The sequence below is a fragment of the Podarcis tiliguerta genome (assembly GCF_965153285.1).
Source record: "Podarcis tiliguerta genome assembly, chromosome: 12".
NCBI lineage: Eukaryota > Metazoa > Chordata > Lepidosauria > Squamata > Lacertidae > Podarcis > Podarcis tiliguerta.
The window spans coordinates 55,845,696-55,866,844 of NC_139545.1; the positions used below are offsets into that span (position 1 = coordinate 55,845,696).

General features: G+C 47.9%; 1 protein-coding gene across 4 annotated transcripts in view; it reads right to left on the bottom strand.

Annotated features, from left to right (window-relative positions):
- Positions 1 to 2,413: 2,413 nt before the first annotated feature.
- The window catches only part of SETD2 (SET domain containing 2, histone lysine methyltransferase), a 92,019-nt gene continuing 73,283 nt past the window's right edge, over positions 2,414 to 21,149 (bottom strand). For all 4 annotated transcript variants that reach the window (XR_014503647.1, XR_014503648.1, XM_083405883.1 and 1 more), the window contains 7 exons: positions 18,980 to 19,658; positions 15,838 to 15,972; positions 14,607 to 14,746; positions 10,560 to 10,671; positions 6,698 to 6,778; positions 5,419 to 5,520; positions 2,414 to 3,289 (listed from right to left, as the gene is read on the bottom strand). Coding sequence is in view for 2 of the 4 variants with exons in the window: in XM_083405883.1 (XP_083262009.1) it covers positions 3,128 to 3,289; positions 5,419 to 5,520; positions 6,698 to 6,778; positions 10,560 to 10,671; positions 14,607 to 14,746; positions 15,838 to 15,972; positions 18,980 to 19,658 (1,411 nt within the window). In the remaining 2 variants the exon portion in view is untranslated. The remainder of the gene's footprint in view (positions 3,290 to 5,418; positions 5,521 to 6,697; positions 6,779 to 10,559; positions 10,672 to 14,606; positions 14,747 to 15,837; positions 15,973 to 18,979; positions 19,659 to 21,149) is intronic.

The following is a 21,149-nucleotide window of genomic DNA, read 5'->3' on the forward strand; positions in this document are numbered from 1 at the left end:
GGATCACACTTCAAAATGACCTTGACAGATTAGAGAACTGGGCAAAAACAAACAAGATGAATTTTAACAGGGAGAAATATAAAGTATTGCACTTGGGCAAAAAAAATGAGAGGCACAAATACAAGATGGGTGACACCTGGCTTGAGAGCAGTACATGTGAAAAGGATCTAGGAGTCTTGGTTGACCACAAACTTGACATGAGCCAACAGTGTGACACGGCAGCTAAAAAAGCCAATGCAATTCTGGGCTGCATCAATAGGAGTGTAGCATCTAGATCAAGGGAAGTAATAGTGCCACTGTATTCTGCTCTGGTCAGACCTCACCTGGAGTACTGTGTCCAGTTCTGGGCACCACAGTTCAAGAAGGACACTGACAAACTGGAACGTGTCCAGAGGAGGGCAACCAAAATGGTCAAAGGCCTGGAAACGATGCCTTATGAGGAGCGGCTAAGGGAGCTGGGCATGTTTAGCCTGGAGAAGAGGAGGTTAAGGGGTGATATGATAGCCATGTTCAAATATATAAAAGGATGTCACATAGAGGAGGGAGAAAGGTTGTTTTCTGCTGCTCCAGAGAAGCGGACACGGAGCAATGGATCCAAACTTCAAGAAAGAAGATTCCACCTAAACATTAGGAAGAACTTCCTGACAGTAAGAGCTGTTTGACAGTGGAATTTGCTGCCAAGGAGTGTGGTGGAGTCTCCTTCTTTGGAGGTCTTTAAGCAGAGGCTTGACAACCATATGTCAGGAGTGCTCTGATGGTGTTTCCTGCTTGGCAGGGGGTTGGACTCGATGGCCCTTGTGGTCTCTTCCAACTCTAGGATTCTATGATCCAGCAGCCTCTTTTAGCAAATGACTTATTTTCCTCTCCCATCCCCTGCTGCCTTTTCTTCTCCCTGCCTTCACTAAACACTGCTGAAGCCTAGAAACTAGTTATTTGTGTTACCTGCACTCATCACCATGTTACTAATACCTTTGCAGGTAAGGAGAAGGGGGAAATGTACTTTCCAGTTTTAAAATGCATTTGCCATTCGGTGTGAATTGGGACATTCACCTCTAGCAGGGCATGACCCACAGAAACAGAAGAGAGGGCCCTTCCTTTTCTAAGCAAGCCCATATAAAACACTGGCCTGCGAGCGCTCCAGGTGGAGAACAGCCTTCACCAAAGGTGTCACGGGCTTTGAAGACGCTTGAACTCAGGATGCAAGGGAGAAAGGTGCTAAGAGGAAGGCACGCTTGGCAAATCCACACCGCGATCAACTCCCGCCCGGAAACCAATGTCCCCACTGTGGAAGGATGTGTGGATCCAGAACTGGCCTCCACAGTCATTTACGGACTCATTGTTAAACCCGTGTTTATGGAAGACAATCTTACTCGGCTATGAGGGATCGCCAAAGAAGCAGCAGCTCCCAGATCTTGGGTTGTACCTACAGCATGCACTTAAAGCAAGTGGCTTTCCCCAGAGAATCCTGTGAGCTGTAATTCTGCCCTTGCAGAGCCATAATTCCCATCAGCAAGCAACAGTTCCCAGGAATGTGATGTAGCATGAGGACTAGGACTAGAAGCCTAGGGTGGAATCTGACGTCTGGTTATGTTGAATGCCCCATCTGTACAAGCATATATCAGTTTGCCAGATAGAATGACAACCTTCCCCTCACAAACTGTACTGGGGGAATTCTCCCGACAGCCCCAGAACCATAGCTGTCAACTTACAGATTTGAAAATAAGGGACCAGCAGCCTCGAAAATAAGGGATCAGCAGCCAGAATAAGGGATTTTCAGGGCACAGGTATGTTCGACTTCTGAGCCCCTCCGAGCCAAAGGCAGAAAGCCCGGCCAGCAGCCCAACGAAGCCTCAAGCGGTGGTTCCCACAGTGCAGCAACCCGGCAAAGGGGATGCAGCAAGGAAAACCACCGTCACCTCTCCGCTGGGAAGCACTGAGCAAAGGCGAGTCCCCAGGCAACGTGGCCGATTTGATCGGCACAAGGCATGCAAGCTCCACCCCCCAGTCGTTCTTAGACTCCTTATTGGGTGAGCAACGCAGCCAAGCAACACAGTTGGAGCCTCCCTCCTCCCTGGCAGGGAGGGAGGGAGGGAGAGGAGCTGCTTCCTTTGAAACCCAGGAAATTTAAGGGACATCATCAATAAGGGACAGCAGCGGGACACGGTGCTGGGATAAGGGACTGTCCTGCCAAATAAGGGACGGTTGACAGCTATGCCCAGAACCTATTTCAGGGAGTGGAACAGCCTTGCTGTGGAAGTGCTCATACAGGGCGTTCGTTGGTGAATCATGCCTCCTATTTTCTTTAAGAGAAAGGCTAAGGTAAAAGCCGTCTCAAGGATCATAAACTTCCACTGCGGAAAAAGACACCACTTTTTTTTTTTTCAAACGCCGCAGGAAAACCCAAGAGCGGCCGTTGTTCTTTCATTGCCGTTTTATTTAATTTTTTAATTTTTTTCTTTTACATAAAAACTTCAGTAAAAATTGGATAAAGTAAAATGATTTAAGCAGTAAAATCAATCTTATCAACATAGCACGCGGCTTGCCAGAAACCCTGAGGCAGCCAGTTCGCAAATATTTACATGATAACAGAGTAACCTTGCAGAGAACGAAAAAAAGAAAGGAAAACGGAAACAAACAAACAAAACAAAAAAAAAAACCCACCCCACCCCTTTCTCAAAACTATTCTTACAAAGTGTTCCCATGATATCAACACGTTTCGGGCTAAAGGGGGGCGGGCGGGGGTGGGTGGGAGAACTCAATATATTCACATATACGTTAAAATATGATACAGATCTCGCGGGGGAAGAGACGAGACGCGCTTTCGAGTTTGTTGCGCTAAAACAGCACCAAACGGACCGGAAGTTCCGGCTTTCCTTGCAGAGAGGGAACGAACGATGGGGTGAGTGAGTCACAACTGTACCATGGGGTGGGTGTGTTTGTGCGAGTTAGTTTCTCCCCCCCCTCCTACACACACACTGCAGTTTCTGCCTGGCCTCCTCAAACCCGACTTGGAAAGATCGAGAGAGAGAGAGCCGGAAATCCTGTGGAAAACAAAAGGAAAATAAGAAATGTCCTTGTTAGGGGAGCTCCTAGATTGGAAGCAAAGATGCCTTTTCTGCCGCGACTGCTACTCCAAGTCCGTGTCCTCTTTGGGCTTGTAAACGGACCCAAATTTCTGCATGTACTTCTTTATGTACTCCTTTGTCTTGTGTTTCACGTTCTCGTTGCACTCAAGGTCCTCGGGGTTTTTGCAGTACTTCAGCTCCTTGTTCATGACCCCGTGGGTCAGCTGCGGGAGAGGAGAGGAAACAGAGAGAGAGGGCGGGTTAAGGAGATTGTAGGGATCCACTGGTGAAAGGAGGGAGCAGCTCTCCACAAAGGCTGAACTGCGCTGGAGAGGGGGAATCAAGACAAAACAAGGCCCCTCGCTCAAGGGATGCTTCGGAAAACCTGCTCCCTTTTGTGCCACCCAGGTTCAAGGGGAAAGCTCCGTCAGCTCAGTCTCATCAGTGGAAATGGGAGCGAGATTTTAGAAAGAAAAAGAGTGTTGGATATGATGAACAGAACTCTAGTCTGTGAAAGCTTAAAAAGGTAAAGGGACCCCTGACCATTAGGTCCAGTCATGACCGACTCTGGGGTTGCGGAGCTCATCTCGCTTTATTGGCTGAGGGAGCCGGTGTACAGCTTCCGGGTCATGTGGCCAGCAGGACTAAGCCGCTTCTGGTGACTGGCCCAATGCCACCCAGCGAGTTTCACGGCTGAGGATTTGAACCTTGGGTCAGTGTCGGAGCTTCATGCTCTGGCACTGGGGGGCGGAGAGCAGGCGGGGCGGGGCTGGCGTGCGTCCCGGGGGGCGTGGTGTGCCACCTGTAGGGGCATAGTGCCCAGCACAGGCAGGCAGCTGCGATGGCACCCCGCCGGGATTGCGCTACCGGTGGCAGTGCGCTCCCCCCGCACGCCTCTTCCTCCGCCGGTGCCCTGCGTCCCCCAGGTCCTAGCCCAAGAAGAAGAAGAAGAAGAGTTTGGATTTGATATCCCGCCTTTCACTCCCTTTAAGGAGTCTCAAAGCAGCTAACATTCTCCTTTCCCTTCCTCCCCCACAGCAAACACTCTGAGGTGAGTGGGGCTGAGAGACTTCAGAGAAGTGTGACTAGCCCAAGGTCACCCAGCAGCTGCATGTGGAGGAGCGGAGACGCGAACCCGGTTCCCCAGATTACGAGACTACCGCTCTTAACCACTACACCACACTAGCCCAACCACTATGCCACACTGGCTCTCGTTGCTTGATGGCTGCCCATTTCCCCCTTCCAGAGAAGGAGCCTGACAGTCGAAAGCTAGCCGCTCTGGTCAGCAGCAGGAGAGGCTGCGGTCAACTGTAGGCCACCAACTGCCCGGGGTATCTTCAACACCACCCTGGGGCTGCTGGCTCTGGGAACAGAGGTGCTGGCTGAGCGAGAGAGCGCAACAGAGCAGTGCTCAGAAGACAGAGGGCCTCGTGCGGGTCCTCTTACAGAAGAGGAAACTTGGCACGGGCTTCAAAGGCAGCACTTTGTCTCCAAATGGTGCTGTTGGCACACACAGTTCCCATTTCCACTCTTCAAGCTCAAAGGCACACAGAGTTTCCTTCCCCTCTCTCCGGCCCCCACACATAAGGCACTTTCCTGCCTGCCTGCCCTGGCTTTTTCCATCCCATCCGCAACTCAAGCCTCAGCAAGCAAGTCTCTGCAACCATCTGGCCTTGCAAGCAGCCAGGTGGATCCCTGCAAATGGCTCCTGCCTTGGAAACGATTCCCACCCTCCGCAGATCAGGGAGAAACGGAATCGCTTTCTGAACCAGAGGAGTTTTGTCGGCGGTAGCTCCTCCCGATGCAAACTCGGAAAAATGCTTCTCGCTGATATGTCTAGGGACCTGGTCTTCCAGAGATGCCTCTGGGGGAAATGGGAGCAAATGCCCAATCCTGTGGGCACCCCTGAAGCAAGAAGGTCCCTACAGTATTCCCAAGGTCAGGCCTTCAAAGGAAGGATAATCCAGGAAATCTTCTGTTTTTAACCCAGGTTTTTTTCCCCCTCCAGGCTTCCTTCCCCTTAAAGCTCATTTCCTGGCCTTAGCTTGGCCGGCGTCACCGGCAGCTTGAGTGGAAACGGAGATGAAGAAGAAGAGTTTGGATTTGATATCCCTCTTTATCACTACCCGAAGGAGTCTCAAAGCGGCTAACACTCTCCTTTCCCTTCCTCCCCCACAACAAACGCCCTGTGAGGTGAGTGAGGCTGAGAGACTTCAGAGAAGTGTGACTGGCCCAAGGTCACCCAGCAGCTGCATGTGGAGGAGCGGGGAATCGAACCCGGTTCACCAGATTACGAGACTACCGCTCTTAACCACTACACCACACTGGCTCTCGAGGAAAAGGCATGCCATACCTTCCGTGCAAGGTGCTTGAAATCTTCGGTTGTGGTTATCCGCCCAACTTTGCAGTCTGGTTTGCGGTAGGGGTTCAGGCATTGCACGATGAACTGAGACATCTGGAAACAGGGGGGGAACGTTAAATGACAATCCTTAGTTAGAGCCACTGACAATTTCTCCCTAATTCAGCAAGAGAAGAGGGGGGCTGGGCTGGGCTGGGGGAGGGAGGGAGGGAGAAAGTGCATGCAGAAGCTGTTGGGACGCATGAGCAAAAACCTTCTTGAAACATCTTCTCAGTAATAATAATAATAAATAAATAATAATAAAATTTTATTTATATCCCACCCACCCCAGCCAAAGCGGCTAACAGTAAAATAATACAGCATTCTAAAATCAATTCATTATAAAATCAGTTCAAATCAAATTGATGGCAACCATTGGGCTAGAGTTCTGTTAGGATTACCAAAGGAGGGGGTCAGGCTGTGCCTTGGCCAAAGGCCTGGTGGAACAGCTCTGTCTTGCAGGCCCTGCGGAAAGATGTCAAGTCCCACAGGGTCTCTTGTGACAGAGCGTTCCACCAGATCGGAGCCACAGCCAAAAAAGCCCTGGCTCTGGTACAGTCATACTTTGGTTTTCGAACAGAACGCAGTCTGTTCAACTTCTGAAATGTTCTGAAACCAAGGCGCGGCTCCCAATTGTACAGGAGCGCCGGGAAAAATAGCAGAAGCTTCATCGGACGTTCGGCTTCCAAAAACAAAATCGAAAACCACTTCCGGGTTTCCATCGTTCGGGAGCTTAAACGTACGAGCAGTGGTGTAGCGTGGGTTGTCAGCACCCGGGGCAAGGCAAGTAATTTGCGCCCCCTAACCCGTGGATTTGCGCCCCCTAACCCTAACCCCCAGATGTTGCGCCCGGTGCAGCCGGCCCCCCTGCACCCCCCACGCTACGCCACTGCGTACGAGTACCAAGGCGTTTGACAACCAAGGCACGACTGTGTATCATTTGGAAACTTGGTCCAGGACAAGAATGCAAGAATGTTGGGGTGGTATCAAACCAAGTGTTACTCAGAGTAGACCCACTGCGATTAACAGCCCTTGGTCATGTTTACTAATTTCAACTGGCCTACTCAAAGTAAAACTTTGTTGACTACCACCCCTTAATATGGCACTACTGTGGATCTTTCTCAAACACCCACTAATTCAAAGGGCACAGGAGGAACCCATCCGCTGCAGCACCAGTAGCTCAGCCCCAGAGGAGGAGCAAAAACGTCACCCACTACGAAGCTGGAAAACTCACCTCCTTCCGAAAGACTTCCTTGCTTTTCTTCGCCAGCTCGCTGGAAGTGTCTGCTTCTGCTGTTTTGGGTTTTTTGGAAGACTGCAAAGAGACAGAAAGGATAGAAATTTCATTTTTGGAGGTGCCAGTTTCATCTCACAGAGAGAATGAAATGCCTGTGGTGCCCGCTGAGTTCTTTCCCTTCTTAGCCAAGCAGCAAAAGACTGGAGCAGATCTCTGTTACATGTCAGCTGAGACAGAGAGAAATTTGGAGACACCTGCCCTGGGAATTCAGAACATTCATTTTTTAAAAAAATAATATTTTATTAAGATTTTCACATAAAAAAAGAAAAAGAAAAATACAAAAACAAACAAACAAACAATTCGGTTTTCATAGTATTTCTTACATTTGCTTGTTTCCCAGACTTCCCCACACCTCCCCTCTCTGTATTCCAATTCAATTATTTAGTCAGCAAATCCCTTCCCTCTATCTTATCTTTATCTTAGTATATTATACCTTTAATTCTTCATCTTTTTAACCTTCCATTTTTCCATACTCCTTCACCACATTATTACTAATAACCCTTTAACCTCAATCCAACACCATTCTAGCATTCATTAATTTTATAATATTTCTGTAAATAGTCTTTAAATTTCTTCCAATCTTCCTCCACCATCTCTTCTCCCTGGTCTCGGATTCTGCCGGTCATTTTTGCCAGTTCCATATAGTCCATCACCTTCATCTTCCATTCTTCCAGAGTGGGTAAATCTTGTGTCTTCCAATACTTTGCGATGAGTATTCTTGCTGCTGTTGTAGCAGGAATTCAGAACATTCAGACTCACACTTTGCATGACGAGGTCACGCTATTTTAGGGGAGCATGTTGAGAAGAGTGTGCAGCTCAGAGAGGAACCCTCAGACTTCTCTTGCCAGATCTGTCATGCTGGGCTGGATCCCAGGGTATGAAAGATAAGCAGCTGGTGGGATCAGAGCTGGTTTGAGGAGCCCAGTAACATAAAATAAGGTGTTTGACTTATACAGTCAAACGCTCGAACCACAGTCTTTTAACAAATGCACAGATAGATAGATAAATAAATAAATAAATTTTATTTATATCCCGCCCTCCCCAGCCGAAGCCGGGCTCAGGGCGGCTAACAACAATCAAATAATCAAACAATCAAATAATGCAACATCCTAAAACATTTTATTATAAAAATTAATTAAAATCAAATTAATGGCAACCGTTAAGCAAAATTCTGTGCAGGTTGCCAGAGGAGGGAGTCAGCCTGGGCCCTGACCAAAGGCCTGGTGGAACAGCTTTGTCTTGCAGGCCTTGCGGAAAGATGTCAGGTCCCGCAGGGGCCTAGTCTCTTGGGACAGAGCGTTCCACCAGATTGGAGCCGCAGCCGAGAAAGCCCTGGCTCTAGTTGAGGCCAGCCTAACCTCTCTGAGCCCTGGGACCTTCAGGATGTTTTTATTTTCAGACCGTAGGTTCCTCTGTGGGGCATACCAGGATAATTTTGCTACTCGGCACTGACGAGAGGAATGAATTCTGCTTCATTTAAGGTGCTTTAATTTATTCTACAATGATGTATCTACGGACAACCTTACATTGCCACCAGGCATGCAAATGTGTTTCTCATATTGTCTCTGAGCACCAGCTGAGTCCACAGAATCTTGCAAAGTTGCATAGGCAAAGACAGGCAAGTCCTTGCCACCAAACAGCTTGCAGTCGAAAATAGACAGCAGGGAAAACAAACAGATATAAGGGGGTAATTCGGTTTGCTTCAGCTGCACGGCATTCTTGCCAAGTTTGGGGAAGCAAAAATTCTTAGAGCAGTTTCTCAAGAGTCTGAAGTAGTGCCTTTTGTTGAAATGTGTCCAAAATAGATTCTACAAATATGAGATCTGAAATGCTTGTTGAATTCTGCAGGGATTTCCCATTTAATACATTTGTTTTTTCTAGATCATCAGGTTTAAACTATTCCACAACAAACTTTTTTTTCCAGTTCTTCTGAACATTTTGGTGTTTTATCAATACAGAATCATATAGCCGCAATGGATCGCAAAGACCACCAGACTCAACCCCTTCTCCAACCTCGTCCCCCGCCAGCAGCTTTCGACTACAACTCTCATGAGCCAAAGCAAGCATGTCCCATAGCTAGGAATGATGGGAGCTTTAGACCAAAGCTGCTGAAGGGCATCGGTTTGGGGAAAGCCAATTTAGTCCACCTGACGCCCCCTCCCTGTTCGTTATTTACTATCACTTTCAGAAGGTCTTTCTCAACATCTTAAACTATCAATCTTGTAAATAAATGGAGTGGGCTAGAGGCTGAGTGGGATGCGGGTGGCGCTGAAACTCTAACTCTTGTTTCGGTGCCACAATACAATTCGCAAACTAATAATAAGAGTCATTTTCCCACAGTCTACCACCATAAATCTCCGTACCTTTAAGTCGTAAATAAATAATCTTCAAGTTTTCTAATATGACTTCCATCTACCTCACTATCGGCCCTTTCTTCCCTTTTTTTTTTTTTTTTTTGAACTGCGTCATTTTTCACCTTATCAATCATCAGCATTACATTATACATCTGTCTTGCAATTTGCGAAAATTAATCAAAGCACACCAAGAATTTTATTTGGGAGCAATGTGCTTTTTTTAAGTGCCCTCCATAGCATTCCCACTCTTTAAATTTTTTGGGGGGGTTGTTTGATTCCTGATTACGGGACCGCCTCTCCTGTATGTCCCACAGAGAAATTTACGGTCTGCAAATAAAAACATCCTGAAGATCCCAGGCCACAGAGAGGTTAGGCTGGCCTCAACTAGAGCCAGGGCTTTCTCGGCCGCAGCTCCAATCTGGTGGAACGCTCTGTCACAAGAGACTAGGGCCCTGCGGGACCTGACATCTTTCCGCAGGGCCTGCAAGACAGAGCTGTTCCACCAGGCCTTTGGTCAGGGCGCAGCCTGACCCCCTCCTCTGGCAATCTGCACCGAATTTTGCTTAATGGTTGCCATCAATTTGATTTTAATTAATTTTATAATGAATGTTTTTAGAATGCTTCGGCTGGGGAGGGCGGGATATAAATAAATATAAATAAATTTTATTATTATTATTATTATTATTATTATTATTATTATTATTATTTCTCTCATTTCCCATTCATTCAGCAATCCAGCCTCCTGGTGCAGAGGCTGTCAGAGTGGAAGCAATGGCACCATGGCTTGCAGGTGTACCTCTAGCCACGAGCAGATTCTGGTTTGCCACCTGAGCACCAACAGGGCTCAACACATTACGATTATCACATGCAACAATAGCTCTATACTACCTTTTGTCTAGGGGCCGCGGGTGGCGCTGTGGGTTAAAGCCTTAGTGTCTAGGGCTTGCCGATCAAAAGGTCGGCAGTTCGAATCCCTGCGGCGGGGTGCGCTCCCGCTGTTCGGTCCCAGCACCTGTCAACCTAGCAGTTCGAAAGCACCCCTAAGTGCAAGTAGATAAATAGGGACCGCTTACAGCGGGAAGGTAAACGGCGTTTCCGTGTGCTCGCCAGAGCAGCGATGTCATGCTGGCCACGTGACCCGGAAGTGTCTTCGGACAGCGCTGGCCCCTGGCCTCTTGAGTGAGATGGGCGCACAACCCTAGAGTCTGTCAAGACTGGCCTGTACGGGCAGGGGTACTTTTACCTTTACCTTTTGTCTGGAGGTTTATGCAACCGGTCTGGGCAGATCAGCTCTGTGGCCTATGAGAAAGCTTAACTTCATTTTCCATGTCTGGAGGAGATAAATCACCTTTTGAGCTAGGAACCTATACTTATCCTTAGTTTGCTAGGAACAAGCCGAGTTACTACTATGCAGGTAGTTTCACCTGCTAGTCAGATGAACTCACCTTCATGGGGTTTTCGTCGTAAGTTGGGGTTCCAAGATCCATTTCAGCTTCGTGCTCAAGGCTGGCATCATCTTCCGGACTGTCCCAGTTTGGAGGGTCCCACTGGGTTTGCCTATAATAATAATAATAATAATTTATTATTTATACCCCGCCTATCTGGCTGAGTTTCCCCACCACTCTGGGCAGCTCCTAATCGAGTGTTAAAAACAATACAGCATTAAATATTAAAAACTTCCCTAAACAGGGCTGCCTTCAGATGTCTTCTAAAGAGAAGATAGCTGCTTATTTCCTTCACATCTGAAGGGAGGGCGTTCCACAGGGTGGGCGCCACCACCGAGAAGGCCCTCTGTCTGGTTCCCTGTAACCTCACTTCTCGCAATGAGGGAACCGCCAGAAGGCCCTCGGCGCTGGATCTCAGTGTCCGGGCAGAATGACGGGGGTGGAGATGCTCCTTCAGGGATACTGGGTCTTTGAGGCCATTTAGGGCTTTCAAGGTCAGCACCAATACTTTGAATTGTGCTCGGAAACGTACTGGGAGCCAGTGCAGATCTCTCAGGACTAGTGTTACGTGGTCCTGGCGGCCGCTCCCAGTCACCAGTCTAGCTGCCGCATTCTGGATTAGTTGCAGTTTCCGGGTCACCTTCAAAGGCAGCCCCACGTAGAGCGCATTTGCAGTAGTCCAAGCGGGAGATAACTAGAGTATGCACCACTCTGGCAAGACAGTGGTGCCTACAGAAAGGAGACCATGATCCATGAACAAGAAAGACTGCTCTGACCCCAAAGACAAGCAAGACGCCACAGCAAAGGCGTAGCATGGGCAGGGCGAGGGGAGCTGTTGCCCCAGGTGCACATTTTGCTCCTCATGCAGGCTTTGCGGGTCTGATCCTACACTCCAGCCTCGCAAAGCAGCATGAAGAGGACGCAACAGCCCTGCACCCTTCCAAGAACCCCAATCAGAGGGATTGGAAGGGTGCGTGCCTGCCCTGCTGTATCATCCTCCCATCCCCCTTCCAGCCCGCACAAAGCGAGGGCGAGACTGGGATCGAAGAGCCCATAGCTGCTGCATCCTTCTCACGCCACCCTCCCCGAGCTGCTGGTGAATGCCCCCCCCCCCATCACACATGTACCCACTCTGAGTGCCATGAAGACACCTTCTGTCACTGGCCGCCAGCTGTAAGGATCAGCCAAGGTTTGAATTCTCTATTTGTTGTTTTTTTAAATATATTTTTATTCAATTTACAACTGAAACAAATTAATACAATTCATACATCTTTTTTACATCCAATCTCTCTTTTTTTGACTTCGCTCAACTTGACTGGTACTCCCTCCCTTCTTAATTTCTGACACATTTCTGAAGTCACACCCATTATTTGTATGTTAAATCTTATTTCACTCAAGTTCAAACATTTCTTTTTTACAGAGATTCATTAAAGCTTACAAGCGTTATTTGTTTTTCACTTAAATTATGCATATACAGTGGTGCCCCGCAAGACGAATGCCTCGCAAGACGGAAAACCCGCAAGACGAAAGGGTTTTCCGTTTTCAGAGGTGCTTCGCAGGACGAATTTCTCTATGGGCTTGCTTCGCAAGACGAAAATGTCTTGCGATTCTTGAGGTTTTTTCCCGCTCCCCAACCCCTTTTTCTAAAGCGCTAAGCTGCTAATAGCCTTTTAACAGCTAATCCGCTAATCCCTTAAGCCTTTAATAGCCGTTAATAGCCCTTAAACTGCTAATAGCGCTAATAGGGTTGCTTCGCAAGACGAAAAAACCGCAAGACGAAGAGACTTGCGAAACGGACTCTTTTCGTCTTGCAAGGCACCACTGTACTCTGTAAACTTTTACAGTTTACAAGGTTTGAATTCTCAAAGGAAATCCGGTCCGAATATGTGATGTGGGAAGGGGTTTCTGGAGGGGATCGGAAGAAAGCAAGTGCTTTCTCCTACAACGGCTCTTCAAAGCATAAGAAGCTAGCTAGCGCTAGATGCCTGAACATCTGGTTTCTCTTAATGCACATGTTGAACAGCGGTTAGCACCAATTCTAAGGGAAGAAGTGGTCCAAGAAACAAAAGACAGTGGATGCTCGGGTTGCGAATGTGATCTGTGCAGGATGCACATTCGCAACCCGTGTCTGTGCGGGTTGCGATTCGGCACTTCTGCGCATACACGAAGAGTGATTTAGTGCTTCTGCGCATGCGCGGCCACCGAAACCCAGAAGTAACCCATTCCGGTACTTCCGGGTGTCGGCAGTCCGTAACCTGAAAAAATGCAACCTGAAGCGTCTGTAACCCGAGGTATGACTGTAAAGTCGTCGGTGAATACTAGCCTTGAAGCCAGCTGCCTCTCAGCAAGGCGACCTGTAGTGGGATGTGAACGCTGCTGTAAGGAAGGTTTCTGATTAAAGCTTCAGGTCTCTGACCTAAAAAAATGCTGTATCTGAGCACAGCGGGCCAAAAGACAGTGAGGCAAGTACAGTGGTGCCCCGCAAGACGAATGCCTCGCAAGACGGAAAACCCGCTAGACGAAAGGGTTTTCCGTTTTGGAGGTGCTTCGCAAAACGAATTTGCTATGGGCTTGCTTCGCAAGACGAAAATGTCTTGCGATTCCGGGGGGGGGGGGGTTCCCCTCCCAGCCTTTTCCCCAAGCCCCTAAGCCGCTGAACAGCTGATCTAAGCCGCTTATCAGCTGATCTAAGCCGCTAATAGCCTTTTAGCAGCTAATCCGCTAATCCCTTAAACCTTTAATAGCCGCTAATAGCCTTTTAGCAGCTAATCTGCTAATCCCTTAAGCCTTTAATAGCCGCTAAACCGCTAATGGACTTGCTTCGCAAGACGAAAAAAACCGCAAGACGAAGAGACTCGCGGAACGGATTCTTTTCGTCTTGCGAGGCACCGCTGTACTTCAAAAAGGGGGAGTTCTAATGCTCTTAACTTGGCTGAACAAACCAGACGCCTTGCAAATCCTGCCACAAAGGTTGTGCTGACACCACCATCAATGCTGTGTGCACTACAGAACAGGCAGGGGCAAAGTCGCAGGTGCCTGTGGGTTGAGGGGCTTCGAGGTCAACAGGCAGCGGGTCTCCTCCTCCTTGCCTCTGTGATAGGAATTTTGAGGTCTTAGATATATATTAAATGTTCGTAAGTGTACCAACCAAGCACGTACATAGATCAGCACAGGAAGGCCAACCTGAAACCATTTTGATTCCTAAACTGAGCAAATGTTTTCTCTGCAAAGGAAAATGGAAAAGCCTCCCCATTGTTGTTTCCTTCACAAATCCTGTCTTAAGGGCACATTTAAGATATGAATAGGGTGTGAGCCTGTGACCTGGCCCAGGAACCAAGTATTTATCATTACAAAAGACTGGCCAGGCTCCTCAGGCAATCCAGTCAAGTAAGCAGGGTATCCAATCGAGTACCCTGCCAGACAGGAGATAAACAGGAAAAAATATATATTCAAATTTCTGTTTTAGACCGCCTTTTCTGTGATGTAGGTATGATGTATCTGAGGGGTGGTCTTAGGTTACACCCCTTCTGTGCTGTATGTATGATGTATGGAGGGGTGGTCTTGAGCTCCAGGGCAGGGAATTAAAATGTCTATATAAGGCCTTGCGCACCATTGTTCTGGGTTCCTCCTCCTTTCCTGCTTGTGAGGGGAGCACCCTGTTGCAACAGATCAATAAAGATCAGGCTTACTAGCTGCTTTGCTTCTCAATATTCTCTGGTTGGCCTCTGTTATTTTCTCCTACCAACAAGGAACCTACGTAAGGACTCTATATGGGCTCTTGGATACCCCATAAGGGAAAAACAGCAGATTTTTGTTTTACAACACCTCAAAGCCACCGTATAAGATGTGCCTTACATTCTCAAATGATAGTGTTTCACTGAGCTGAGAGTGTCATTCAGAAAGTGATTCCCTATCCACTCAGTTCAGGTTCCATGCACCCAGCTCCTCCCCATCATGTGAAATACCCAAAACAACAGACATTAAAAAAGAGAACAACAGGTTGCTGGCAGGCATAAATAGCAGAACAAATATGAAGAGGTCGCTGACCTGGTGGCCACGTGATAGTAGTAGATCTTCCCCTCGGGATCCCGGGCTGTTTTCCAGTTCGGAGGGAGGACAATGGTTTTGGGTTTGGGAGGAGATGGAGGGGGCAGGTCCAAGAGGTTGTTGGTGACCACCAGCTCCGGCTGGAAGGGGCGAGACAAGGAGAGCAAACATGAAAAATACTGATCTGTAGCAACGGAACTGAAAGAGGGCCAAACGCATCAACAAAAAGGAGAGAAGTGGAGCATTTTCTTAAGCGAGGTAAGGACCACAATCCATTCCTGATTAACCTTGAATCTTCTGCTATTGTCCTGTCCAGTAATTTTTCAGAACATTTGTAAAAATAAAAATCCTCTCTCTGAATAGTAATACAGTGGTGCCCCGCAAGACGAATGCCTCGCAAGACGGAAAACCCGCTAGACGAAAGGGTTTTCTGTTTTGGAGGTGCTTCGCAAAACGAATTTGCTATGGGTTTGCTTCGCAAGACGAAAATGTCTTGCGATTCCTGGGGTTTTTTTTCCGCTCCCCACCCCCTTTTTCTAAGGCACTAAGCTGCTAATAGCCTTTTAGCAGCTAATCCGCTAATCCCTTAAGCCTTTAATAGCCGCTAATAGCCGCTAAACTGCTAATAGCGCTAATCCGCTAATGGGCTTGCTTCGCAAGACGAAAAAACCGCTAGACGAAGAGACTCACGGAACGGATTCTTTTCGTCTTGCGAGGCACCACTGTACTCCAAGGATCCAGAAATAGCAACATTGATGTGAAGCGCTATATTTGAGAACAAAGCTGGCCATAATCTTTCAACTCTCTGCCTTCTTCTTAGTTTTATAAAACAGAGTTAGAGCCACTTGGCTACAGTCTTCCTATGCAGAAAGAATTTTGATTAGGAAAACGCAAGAAATTGTGCACACGTCATTCACAAGCCAATTTTTATGCATCTTCTTCTACCTTTGGTAATCAAATCTGCTAAAGTTTTTAAACACGCACCCAGAGAAAGGTTGTGTTATACTGGGGAAAACAGATCCCAGGGCCAAGACACTGAGAACTGCGTTTTTCATTCCTGCATTGCACAAATGATGTCAGATTTTCAAACAGGCATTTCACTTGAACAACTGGACCTAATCTCTTTCATCTGCAACTTGTGAGAGCGGAAGGTTTTGCGAAGGTTCATTCCGGTCGGCTAAGAGGAGGCCCTTCTAAAAGTCCAAGAAGGACCGCACTCCCCAAACCTTACCTGCTGTATGGGCGGGGGCTGTCCTGTGGCTACGATAGTTGTCACTGCCGTCGTAGGCTGCACCACAACGCCCTGGGGGTGAGCAGTGTAAATCTGCTGCCCCTGGATATACTGGAGACCTGGCTGTGCGTAGCTCTAGGGAGAAAACAAGAGAGCAGTGGGGAAATTACTTGGGAGAACCCCACTAGTGCTTCTGAAGGAGGGGAGGAGAAAACAACAGCTTATTTGAGACAAACAGCTGGGTGTCTTCCATACTGCACTGTAACAATTTCTATTGATTTATTATTATTATTATTATTATTATTATTATTATTATTATTATTAGAATTCATATTCATTAATTGAATTCACCCTATACCTGGAGGTCTCAGGGTGGTTCACAGAAAAGTTCAACATAAAAACCACAATATAATCAAAATAAAAGCAACAACCCAATAACAGCGCCTCCGTCAAAAAAAGAGTAGTCCTGTGTTTCCACTAGAAAGATTTAACAGATACTAGGCAGATCTGCATTCCATCGTTTTTTTTAGCATCAGCAGCTGCAATCTCAGGCTCTGTTGTGACAAGGATACTAAATCAGAAAAGCTAAAGAATACCGTATTTTTCGCCCTATAGGATGCACTTTTTCCCCTCCAAAAATGAAGGGGAAATGTGTGTGCGTCCTATGGGGCGAATGCAGGCTTTCGCTGAAGCCTGGAGAGCGAGAGGCATATGTGCGCACCGACCCCACTTGCTCTCCAGGCTTCAGGAGAGCCCCAGCGCCAGCCCCACAAGGTCGGGGGACAGAGGGAGGCGGAACGCCGCCATCCCGCTGTCTCCCGAAGTGGTTTGGAGGCTGACGGCGGGGAGACCCCGTCGCCAGCCCCGCAAGCTCCGGGGACAGTGGGGAGGCGCAGCGCGTCCTGATCTGAAGGCGGGCGGCGGGGAGAAAAGCGCTTCTCCCCGCTGCCTGCCCCACAAGCTCCGGGGACAGCTGGGAGGCGCAGCGCACCTTCCCGCTGTCCCTGGACCTGGTCTGAAGGCGGGTGGCAGGAAGAAGAGCGCTTCTCCCTGCTCCCGGCCCCACAAGCGCCTGGGGGGGAAATAAATTTTTTTTCTTTATTTCCCCCCCAAAAAACATGGTGCGTCCTATGGGCCGGTGCATCCTATGGGGCGAAAAATACGGTAGTTTGAGGTCAAATTAAGCACGTGCAAAATGCTTACCCATCACTGAGTATCAGCAACCAGCCATTAAAAATAGAGATTTGGAGCAGGACTTCTAGGGCAGAGGAAATGACTTCTAGGCAACACATTGCACCTCCTGCCTTGAGAAACTGAGCATTGCAAAGAAGCCCAAGAAGCTACAATGCTTGTGCAGACCAGACACCCAAATGTATAGTCCTTTTATGCTGTAGACAGCATAAGGCAAAACAACTATTTCAGATTAATAGAAGTCTGTTGCCCTAGTCAGTCGCAGCAGTCTTGAACATCAGAACTCAGGAGCGCTTCAGCCTTGTTTTTGAGTTTCTGCCCTGTTTTAGAGCTTGTTTGAAACTTAAACAGCTTATCTCGTATTCCTTTGTAAGTTTTTCTTAAAACCTTTCCTGTAAACTCAGAAAAGCATTCCAGCCTTGCTCTTGAGTTTGCTGGAAATCATTGAAAACCATTTGAGGTTTATAATGTTCTCTTAAATAGGGCTAAGTTTAAAACTTGTCACTGAGGTTTTTATACCTTTTTTGTAAACTCAAGGAAGCGTCTCAGCCCCGCTCTTGAGCTTCTTTGATATCACTTAAAATTATTTAAGGTTTAAAATTCTTTATTTCCTTCTGAGGAAACTGATTAGTTCAGTGAAACGAGTTCTGTAGCCGGCATCTCGTTAAGTCTTTGTTTAATTCTAGGTTAATTTTTCCTTAATTTTTTTTTAAAAAAATTTGTTATTCAATTCTATATCCGATTACCTCTCGTTTCAGGGATTTTCACGGCAATTCTTTTGTTTTGTTTTGTGTAATCGTTGCTGAGGCTGAAGTTCTATCCCATTGCAGTTATATAGTTACTATGCTTCTTGAACCCTAGAAGTTCCTGATGAACCTATTCAACTGCAGGCACATAGGCTGACCAAGGTGCCAGGGGGACTGAGGGTTTGGGCTCACAGATCTCTTCCCTTGCCAATTTCCACTTCTCTCTGCCAAGCGGGCAGTAGATATTTATTTATTTATTTCATAAAATTTATATCCCGCTTGTCCATAAAGAAACCTCAAAGTGGTTTACGGAGGAGAAACAGTAAAATCAAGGGGTGTGTGTGTGTGTGAAATCCACAATCATATTTTAAAACATACAAAAGTTAAGATACTAAAGTAGATTAAAATTACACCAACTTTCTAAGCATCTGGGTAGGCTTGGCTAAACAACGTTTTTAGCAGATGCCGAAAGCAGAAAAGTTCTCAAGAACTGTGCTCTCAATAGACAAGGAGTTCTCAATGCGCAGGCAGCGCCACACTAAATGGCTGAGTTCTTACAAACACAGAACGAGTATTATGTGGCAATTCTGCTGGGCACATGTGGTAAACCGGCCCCAAGTTCTTAAGGGCTTTATATATCAACACTAATACGTTGAATTTGGCCTGGTAGCAAATTGGCCAAAAGGGCAGATCTCCGAGCAGCGGTGCGATGCGCTGACAAGGCCTTGCTCCTGCCAGCAATTGTGCTGCAGCATTCTGCACTAACTGCAGCTTCTGGATTAAGTGCAAGGAGAGCCCTGCCCAACTCTACTGAGTAATGAGTATGGAATGGAGCATGTAAAACAAAAAAACCCTGTTTCTCAAAATGCAATGGACCACTGTACTTCTTAAGCCTTGAAGAGCACACCAAAATCACTTGGGGCCCTTGCACTGCGCAATTTACCGTATTTTTTGCTCTATAAGACTCACTTTTTCCCTCCTAAAAAGTAAGGGGAAATGTGTGTGCGTCTTATGGAGCGAATGCAGGCTGCGCAGCTATCCCAGAAGCCAGAACAGCAAGAGGGATTGCTGCTTTCACTGCGCAGCGATCCCTCTTGCTGTTCTGGCTTCTGAGATTCAGAATATTTTTTTTTCTTGTTTTCCTCCTCCAAAAACTAGGTGCGTCTTGCGGTCTGGTGCGTCTTATAGTGCGAAAAATACGATACCTGCACGATGGGTGGCGTAGTCTGCGAGTAGGGCGACGCGACTCCGTAAACAGCCTGGCAGGCCTGCCCTTGGTAGTAGATGGCCGGCTGGGACTGGGCTGGAGAATAGGGCGGCTGCACTGCTACCGTCTGCTGGCTGGAATCCCAGACTCCATAGCTCTGTCCTTGCACCGGGGCCGGCACCGGCAAGACCGCGACGCTCTGCTCCTGGTGGACCACCGGGTCGCCCTGCGTTACGTACTGCGGAGCGGACACCTCCAGGGTGCCTGCTGCTACGTGCTGAACGACGGGCACCGGCTGAGGGGGGGCCAGGGCCGGCTCGATCGTGTGCCCGACCAAAGTCTGGGGGTGCTCGTAGGCGGCCGGGGAGCACATGGGGTCCATGCTAGGGGTGGGGAGAAGCACCTTCCCGGCATTGGGGTTGCTGGGGTCCACGTAGGCCTGCATGGGGTAGCCGGGCGGGTAGCCCATGAAGGTCTGGTGCGCGACGCTGTAGCCCAGGGAGTCGTAGGGAAGAGGGGAGGCCATCCCAAGGGTCTGCAGCTGCTGCTGCTGCTGCTTCTGGGCCTCACGCTGCGCAACCTCCTGCTCAAAGAGCTTCCGGCGTTCCTCCGTGGACAGCTTGTTGCGGTCCTTGATCCGGACTTTCTTCTTGGAAGTGGTGGCTGGTGTGTCGTATCTGGGGGAGAGGAGACGAAGGGAGTGTCAAACAATCCTGGCCTCAACATGCTGGTATGCCCCGCAGAGGACCTTCAGGTCCATGAATAACCATAGTTTAGAGGTCCCGGGCCCTAATGAAGTCAGACTATCCTCCACCAGGGCCAGGGCCTTTTCAGTTATGGCTCCGACCTGGTGGAATGCTCTTTCCCATGAGACCAGGGCCCTGCAGGATTTAACCTCTTCCGTCGGGCCTGTAAGACAGAGCTATTCCGCCTGGCCTTTAATGTGAATTCAGCCTGAGCTTCTTTTTCCCTTCTCTTCCCTCCCCCCTCCCCTTTTATGAAGATTACCCACTCTGAGACCCCACAGCTAATTTTCCCCCGGCCTCCTTACTGGCCCAAGTAGGACTAATTCAGCCAGCTAGCCCTGGTGATTATCTAACGCTTATTAGATAGATTTCCCCTAAATTGATTTCTGAACTTTGAATTTTATTGTTATTCATGTTTTTATACTGCATTTTATGTTGCTTTTGCAATTAAGTGTTTTAGATTTGTTGTTAGCCGCCCTGGGCCCAGTTTTTGAACCGGGAAGGGCGGGGTATATATACAAAATTATTGTTATTATTATTATTAGCTGCCACTGCTATGATCCCATGGCTATTAGCCTGGGGTAAGTGGGCAAATGCCAGCATAGCATTGTGGCTGGCTGTGAATGCATCATCATTATAATTATTATTATTATTAAAATTTGCATACTGCCCTTCATCCGAGGATCTCAGGGCAGTTGGCAGCAGAGAAATACAAGTTGAAAACGCAAAATGCGTAATAAAAGCAAGAACAAAACAAACCAATAACCCCCCGCCCAACACACACAGGTGAGGATTGGGGCCTTAGGCAAGTCACTTAGGCAAGACTTTAGGCTGCTGGATAAAGCCAAAGGCCCATCTAGTCTTGCTTCATGTTCTTCCAGTGGGTGACTTGAAGTCTATGGAAAGCCTGAAAGCAGGTACAGTGGTGCCCCGCAAGACGAATGCCTCGCAAGACGGAAAACCCGCTAGACGAAAGGGTTTTCCGTTTTGGAGGTGCTTCGCAAAACGAATTTCCTATGGGCTTGCTTCGCAAGACGAAAATGTCTTGCGAGTTCCTGCGATTTTTTTTCACTCCCCACCCCCTTTTTTCTAAGGCACTAAGCTGCTAATAGCCTTTTAGCAGCTAATCCGCTAATCCCTTAAGCCTTTAATAACTGCTAAACCGCTAATAGCGCTAATCCGCTAATAGGGTTGCTTCGCAAGACGAAAAAACTGCTAGACGAAGAGACTCGCGGAACGGATTCTTTTCGTCTTGCGAGGCACCACTGTACTGGCATCCTTTGGGAGGAAGAACAACATCATCATCACCATCACCATCATACCTGGCTTTCAGGTGCTGAAATGAAACCAACTGCAGGAAGAGGGACCTAGCCACTTTTAACTGCTTTGTTTAGATTCAATTTCACATTCATTTTTAATTGT